The sequence below is a fragment of the Eriocheir sinensis genome, chromosome 17 (genome assembly GCF_024679095.1).
Source record: "Eriocheir sinensis breed Jianghai 21 chromosome 17, ASM2467909v1, whole genome shotgun sequence".
Classification (NCBI taxonomy): Eukaryota; Metazoa; Arthropoda; class Malacostraca; order Decapoda; family Varunidae; genus Eriocheir; species Eriocheir sinensis.
The window spans coordinates 12,502,893-12,511,494 of NC_066525.1; the positions used below are offsets into that span (position 1 = coordinate 12,502,893).

The 8,602-nt window shown below is 42.7% G+C and overlaps 1 protein-coding gene across 2 annotated transcripts in view; it reads right to left on the reverse strand.

Annotated features, from left to right (window-relative positions):
* Positions 1–1,351: 1,351 nt before the first annotated feature.
* LOC126999951 (outer dynein arm-docking complex subunit 4-like) overlaps positions 1,352–8,602 on the reverse strand; it is a 70,915-nt gene continuing 63,664 nt past the window's right edge. For both annotated transcript variants that reach the window (XM_050863138.1, XM_050863139.1), the window contains exon 12: positions 1,352–4,296. In XM_050863138.1, coding sequence (XP_050719095.1) covers positions 4,115–4,296 — 182 coding nt within the window. In that variant the 3' untranslated portion in view covers positions 1,352–4,114. The remainder of the gene's footprint in view (positions 4,297–8,602) is intronic.

The following is an 8,602-nucleotide window of genomic DNA, read 5'->3' on the forward strand; positions in this document are numbered from 1 at the left end:
AATGTTAAGTCGTTCTTGCTTGCTAGATGACGCCTCGAGGTTACATCACACCACCTTCACAGCCCTCACCACCACCACCTCACAAACCCTATTAAAAGATAAAGTCAAAAACAAGTGGTGATACTTAATGTATTTCACTGGATGCTTAAAATTTAGAATCGCAGTCATTTGAAGTTGTCGTTGTGATCATAATTCCTGACAACCTCAATACAATAGCCCTGATCGCCCTATATTCCGTTATGTTCATACTTTGTTCACGAGTCACTTATCTTTTTGAATTGCTATGGCAGATGTCGTACACATATACACTCTTGCGGCCGCTCTACTTCAAGCGATCATCTGCAGCATGTAGCTTCTTTCCATGTGCCCGGCCTTTCCGAAGATAGAACAAAAATAATAGGGAATTTTGTACGTTGCCTTTTTCTTCTTTCTAAACTATTGGGCGCCTTCCTGCCTGTCTCAGCCCACCTCCACGTTGGCTAATTCTCGAACAACTTTTGTTGAGCCCACTCCTATTTTTTCATACTAAATTGAATTAGGAAGATACCTTGAAAGGGTGTAGGTGCATTGTTGCCGGGCCTAAATAACACGACATAGTGGTTTATTGAATATCTGTTCTTTATACCGAATCTGAGTGAAAGAAAACAAGTATTAAGTTACTGTTTATCTTTCTTAAGTCACAAATAATACACACACACACACACACACACACACACACACACACACACACACACACACACACACACACACACACACACACACACACACACACACACACAACACACACACACACACACACACACACACACACACACACACACACACACACACACACACACACACACACACACACACACACACACACACACACACACACACACACACACACACACACACACACACAACACACACACACACACACACACACACACACACACACACACTAGTATTGATAATAAAAAAAATAGTAAACATAGATTTCTGCTCAAACATATATATATATATATATATATATATATATATATATATATATATATATATATATATATATATATATATATATATATATATATATATATATATATATATATATAAGCAGCAGCAACAAAACCATCGCAGCAAGCCACATTTTTTCCCCCGCCCTCTCCATTCACCTCTTTCAATCCGCGTTGTAAATCATTCACTCACATGACCCCGGGCCGTTCCCTCTCTTCTTCTTTTTTTTCCTGTTGGCCTCAAAAGGGGAAAGCAAATCGGTTTCCATCCTGCCGCCCCTCCGCTGTGTGTGTCGCGGGGAAAATGAAGCAAGACACACAAGGCCTGAATGGAGTGCGTGTTCCTTTCTTCCTCGGATGTATTTTTCTCCCTCACGTTTCCCGCTCCAGCAACAAGTGTGTAGCTCAAACAAAACAAGGAGAATAACAAGAAAAGTGGGTTTTTTCGTCTTCTGTAATGAGTTGCTGTAGTATTTTGGTACTCTGTCGACATTATTTTCCTGTCTTTTAGCATTTTTTATGAAGGAAAATTTACGTTTTTATGAGGGAAAATAAACACTGAACACGGAAAGACGTGTGTATTGTAAAGTATGTATAAACAATGTATTTATTGTAAAACTTGTTCATTGTTCAGTCAGTGTTTCCTTTATTCCTAGACGTCATTTTATTGCCTCATTCTTTCCATTCCTTGTGGAAAAAAATATATATTTGGCATCTTTCAAACCAAGAAACAGAAGTAGGTACACATAAAACGCAACAGGTGAGTATAGCAGGAAGCGTAGACTGTCATTTCTTTCAAAAGTCCTCATAAGTGTCACGTTACTTCCTGGAGGAACGTTATGTTTACTGTTCCGTTTGTTCTCCCTGAAACACGTCCAACACATTCATGATAATGTTAAAAGACGCTGAGTGTCTGGCGTGTGTGTGTGTGTGTGTGTGTGTGTGTGTGTGTGTGTGTGTGTGTGTGTGTGTGTGTGTGTGTGTGTGTGTGTGTGTGTGTGTGTGTTTCAGTCAATAAGTCTTGCGCACTCACTTCCTGAACATTTCACTTTTTGGACATCACACAGTTACAAACCTCCCACTCATGACCAAGAAGTGCACTACATATATGTTTGTAAGTCATGTAATCAGTCACAATGGCCTTCCCTCATTTCTCTCACCGTCATAGTCTGCTCCATTTCACAGCTTATTAGGAACACGCGTCTTTCACGAGCACACAAATAATATTACTACCATGACAGGATGTGAAATATTTATGGCCTTCTTAACGTCATTGTTACTTCTTTTTGTCCCTCTCCTTACAAGTAAAAGCACAAGATGACACGCAACAATAAGCTAAGATATTGTTACTTACCACATGAAGTATTCTTTATTTACCGTCCCTTTGAGCACGCACACACATACAGCTATAGCATATGCTCCCAACATTGCCTTTACCCTTTCATCCTCACACTCATTACCTCTACCTATATAAGAATTGACATAAAATATCGAAAATTACATGCATCTTTCCATCAAACAATACTCTTAACGATACAAAGGAAGTGAAGTGTAGTTGAATCACTTTCCTTACGTCAGTTTCACCACCCTATTTACTTTTTTATCGGCGTCGCAGACGCCGATCAACAGATGGTCCATCTTCTTGATGTTCTCTTCAAGTTGTTTTCCTGGCTTACCCAAGCGTTCTAGACATGACATTGTATAATAACATTTGTTAGCCCTAATGGACCCTACAAAATGGAATTATAAACAAAGTCAGCTGGGGGTAGAGGTGGGGTGAATGGTGGCCTGTGGCGCTGGTAAGCCTTCATAGTAGTGCCTGATGGTCGGCGCCATCTTTACTTTTCAGCATTTTCCATTTTAGACCCCTAGTTGCATAATATAAATTGTTGGGGGGGTGGGGGTTGGAGGGTCATGCGACGCCGATCTAGCACAGTTTTTTGTGCTATTAACACTTGTTTTTACAAACGAAAAGAATAATCTTGCCTACAGATACATGCAACATCAATAACAACAACAACAACAACAGGCTGAGATGCCATTAAAGACATGAAACAGGTGCAGTTCGTAGGTGGGCGGCGGGTAATCAGTACTGGTTACAGGCGATAGCGGGAAAATAATTAGACTGAGAAGCTACGAGGAAGACGAGCTTGTCCGTAACCCTAGTCCGCTCCTCCTTGAGACTCCCGTACAGTGCCAGGTGAAAGTCCGGGACCTGTGGGAGTGTTGTGGGGGAGAGGGGATGAAGGGAGAGTATTGGGGATGAGTTGGGGTTTGTGTGTATGGGGCGAGGGAAGCTTAGGTAAGTTCCCCTCAAAACGCCTCTATGCACACACACACACACACACACACACACACACACACACACACACACACACACACACACACACAAAGTATAGTTCACTTCAAAACACTTCTTCGCATACACACTCACACGCACGCACGCACGCACACATACGCACTAAAGGAAAGATGTGTGTGTGTGTGTGTGTGTGTGTGTGTGTGTGTGTGTGTGTGTGTGTGTGTGACGTCGGTTGCGTTGTAGACGAGTTCCAGTTAAACCTCAAGTGGGTGGCATGTTATATTCCTGTCACGTCCTAGGGCCTTGTCTCCCCCCCTCCCCACTACCCCCTAAGCTTACCCTCTCACCAGCACTCCTCGTCACCTCCCTCCCCCTTTATCCTTTTCTTTTTATATGTATTGTCTGGTTTGTCTCCAGGATTATGACGCCTTTATTTAACTCTTCGTTTCAGTTTTATAATTCTCGTTGATTTTTTTCCTCTCATTGTGTTTAGTGCTTTGCCATTTATATTTGTTTCATGTCTTCCGTATTGCGTCAAAGGATTGTTGATGCGTTTGTGTTCCCGCAGGACATGACTCTTCGAAACATTTTTTTTTACTCCGTGTTTTACACTCTTCGTGTTATCGCTGTTATCACTTGTATTACGCATTAGAACTCTACTTTATTCAACTTCCATCTTAATATTTTTCTGATATCTTGCTTCAACCTTTTTCTTACCCATCCCAGACTAATTTCATAACTCATTTTCTACAGTAAGTTTTTTTCAGGTGTTTTATATCATTATACTGTTCACGTCAACACACCACTATAGGAACCATCACGCCCCTACGCCGCCCTCCCGCCGCAGTCCGTCCACCAGGGAGGGCGTCTCTTCCCTGCAGTTGGATAGCCGGTCTTTAATGGCCGAGTATTCATCCAGCAGGTCAGGGGGTGCTTCGGTCAGGTGGGCGTCGCACTTCTCCAGGGTCTTGAGAGCGGCTTCCAGGTTGTCCTGACGAGCTGTAAGGGAAGAAGGAGTCAAGGGCTAGTAAAGGGGGAGGAGCTGGGTAAGGTTACGTGCGCTTCTTTTCAAACTATTTCAATGGATAAGAGTAAGATGTCTCCCATAAGAAATAGGTTCTTGCGTAAGAAAACTGTGTGCTTATTAGTGTGTTTTAAAGTATATATATTTGGTGAAAGTATATGTAGTGTTAATTAAGATAAAACACACACACACACACACACACACACACACACACACACGGGTCACACTAATGATGGTTCAAAATTTAGCGTATTCTTTGGCAGTTTATGAGTGACAATAAATCTTTAATCCTTATTGCTAATTGAAATTTCAGTTTCTCGGCACATTTTCATATAAATTATAATCATAATTTCCCTATTAATCCCTTATAAATCGAAAGCATTATTGAGCAACAAACTACTCCGACATGCAGTAAATATTGGCGCCTGACTAATGAGCAATAAACCTCACTAAGTCTGGCACCACCACCACCACCACCACCGCCACCGCCACCACCACCCCCACCACCACCACCACCTCTACCACCACCACCACCTCCACCGCCACCGCCACCACCACCACCACCGCCTCTACCATCACCACCACCGCTACCACTACCAACACCGTCATCACCACCCCCACCACTATCAATACCAGCATCAGTACCACTACTATCACCACGGTACCACCCTTACCACAACCACAGTGCCACCACTATCAACACAAATAATACCAACACCACCAACACCATTATAATTACTACCAACACTAGCAGCAACACCACCACCACGAAGTTCACCACCACCACTACTTTCTCACACCAACAACACCACGACCTCTACCCCAACCACCATCAACAGTACCACCAGTGACCCATCTCATCTTCCGTCCCTTCCTTCCCCCACATCCTCGTCCTCGAGGCGTCTTCTCGGTGACCCAAAGAGCTTAATTTACTCGCACCTCGCAGTTCAAAGTGGAGAGCTTCAAAGACTGGCACTTGCTCCTGGAGAAATCGTTTTGCCTCGTACCTTAAATACGGCGCACGTGAGGCGGACTCATCTGTGCTGGACGTGTGATACTTAAATTACTTTTCTTAACTCGTGGTGCGGAAAGTCTCCTGTATCTGACTTTCGATAATGAAGAATTTGATGAAGTTAGACTACATTTTCTTTTAGTGATTATTGTAGTAAGTTAGTAACAAGAGCAGAGATATACATAAGTGCAATGATAATGGTTACTCCCTAGAATGAAGTGTCACTACTTTCACCAGACATGTGGCAATGTTTTGTAGGATTTTCAGATGTCAGTTAAAAAAGATTCTTACCTTCCCGTTTCGCAGATGTAGGCAGCCCCAGATGTTACTGTTAGAACACTCCTTCATATGTTACCATGAATTCTCGACTCAGCGCCGTACGCCTTTCTCTCTAAAAATCTCCTTATGTTCAAAGAGCACACCAGTGGAGCACACCACCTATCTGACTGTTCGCCACAAAGCCACACTCGCCACACCTGCTGCTGGCGACGAGATATACAGTATAAAGTCTGCCCCCGGGGCGCCGGAAGGAGACCATGAGTCGCTACACATCAAGGGAGAGCCACAAACGCCACATTTCTACTTAGGGATGTGCCCGAGCAAGGTCAGAACCGCGAGCCATTTCTTGAACGCGCGAGTATTTTGAGTTTGCAAAAGAATATCCCAAAATAAATAAGTATCCCAAACTTTCCTGTCGTGTTTTTTTTTAACTCGAAACATATTACTTTCGACAATGTTATATGAACTTGATATTCACACACACACACACACACACACACACACACACACACACACACACACACACACACACACACTGCATCACAGGCGGACATGGGTGATGGAGGGCGCAGCGTCCGCCTCCGTCAGGTTTATTGGAGTAAGGTCAAATGAACAACAGCCCATAACTCGGCGGCGCCATGTAATGCCCATCAAACACCATCGTCAGCAAAAACAACGCAGAGCGCCAATCGTCCCAGCCGTCGGGCGTCCGCTGCATGATGGGCGGCGCCGTGCTGCCCGGCACTTGCTGTATGTTTTCCCGGACTCTCTTCGCCCAAAGTAATGAAATGATTTATTCTTAAAGTCTCGTATTTTTTTGCAAATGGTGCGTCGTGCCAAAGATTAAAATAACTATATTTTCCTTCATAAAGGTGAAACACACACGGGGAGACATACTTCAGCACGCGCCGCGCTGGGCCATCCCCGTTTGAGCATGGTCATGTTTTAGTTTTGGAAAAGTGAGCTTTCGTTGAATTTTAATTGGCTGTCCAAACGATTAGGCGAGCATCAGTTAAGTCTTGTAGGTCGGCCATGTTTGTCTGTCTTATTCTTAGTATTGCGTAATAGCATATCACTGTAATCACTCGGAACAGATCAAACGCATGTTTCAAGATCAAGGAGAAATTTTTCATCCATTCCAATCAAGAGAAAATTGTTTCCTTCATTTTAGAAAAGTTTCTGAATATTTTAGCAGCTCATTTAGTCGTTTTCGTTGCACTCAGATCATAAATACGCAAGTGACATTGTATTTCTTTTCTTTTTTAGGAATTTTAGAAGTATTGAGAATCTCTCTCTCTCTCTCTCTCTCTCTCTCTCTCTCTCTCTCTCTCTCTCTCTCTCTCTCTCTCTCTCTCTCTCTCTCTCTCTCTCTCTCTCTCTCTCTCTCTCTCTCTCTCTCTCTCTCTCTCTCTCTCTCTCTCTCTCTCTCTCTCTCTCTCTCTCCGATAAAATTCATCAGTAACGGAAACAAAATATATATAATCCAATTTAAACGCCACTAATGATTGATAAGATAAAGCAAAGAAACGCCCCATTTGAAATAACTTATTAACAGAAAGTTCCTTCACTCACTGATTTTGATACTGGAAAAACGGATTTAAGTCACATTCGAGTATACTTTATGATAAGGAGATCAGATTTATTCATATCAAGTTGAAATCTCTACAAAAACTGAAATACATTGCGACTCAGTTTTAATTTATCCGAGTCACATCAGCGTATGTTGCTACTGTAAAGATCGCTATGGGAAACTCTCACATAAAAGAATGAGTGACTGAAGAAACATCAAAGTGAGTTCGCTTCTTATATTCATTGTCTTTCAAATTCAAAGCTGTGACGGTGAGGCGTGAGAATCATGTTACACTCCTTCACTGCGTGCCAACCTTTTCCTTAGTTCAGTTTAGTCCTTTCAGAATGCCATGACCGTGACGTTCCCTCTGTGAACAACTGGTCCAGACAAGAGTATTCAGCTCGTCTCGGCGATGTTCTTTACTGTCTGGATGGCAACCAAGAGACAGATGATCATTGCCGAGGAGTGTAAGGGAGAATGAGAAAGATAGGGGCTTAAAGAGAGAGAGAGAGAGAGAGAGAGAGAGAGAGAGAGAGAGAGAGAAATTGCTTGTTTAATTACTGATATATAGTCTTCGTTCTTCTCATTATCACTGTCATCAGCACTATCAGCACCAGTATTTTCACACCCATTACGCCTGCTGTTCATTTAGATGCCATTTCACTTTACTCACGAAAATTATCTAGCAGTTCATAAAATAATTGCGTTTTTCCTCATCACTTTTGGCCTGTCTGATTCCTGGGACGGGCGAAACTGTCAATATCAGAAAGGTTGTTCCCAATGTATGCCGAAAAAGTTTGCGATAGAAAATGTTTGGAATGAGTATGTGCGTGTTTGCATGTTTGTCAACGATGTGTGCGTGTGTGTGTGTGTGTGTGTGTGTGTGTGTGTGTGTGCGGTCATGACAGCGTGAGTACGTGCATGAGTCTGTTGATACGCATGTAGGGCATTTGTTGTCCATAAATTTTGTTATTTTTTAGGTCATTTTTAGATCTAGTTCGAACAGTCCGTCTGTCTCTTGAGCTCTATATTTCTGCGTGTTGGTGTATCTATCTGCCCATTTTTCCCTCTGCTAATCTATATCGATCTATCTATCTACGTGTATCTATCTACCGTGTATCTGTCTATCTATCTATACATACATATATAATATTCATCGTCATTACCATCAGACAGCATCATTCCACTCTCCACCTTCCCCAGCTTTCCCCAGGTACCCATTTATTGACCAGCCCGAAAGGGAGGATGAACAGTTAGGTGAACTGCGCGCCACCCCAGTCACGAGTTTTGATTGTAATATTTAATTATCCTGCTGTTCCAATTCAACAACTCGCCTACAACTCACATAATCCCTTCCCATATAGAGGACGCCGGAGCAACACACTTCTTAATTTAATACCCACTCATGCCCCTTCCCCTC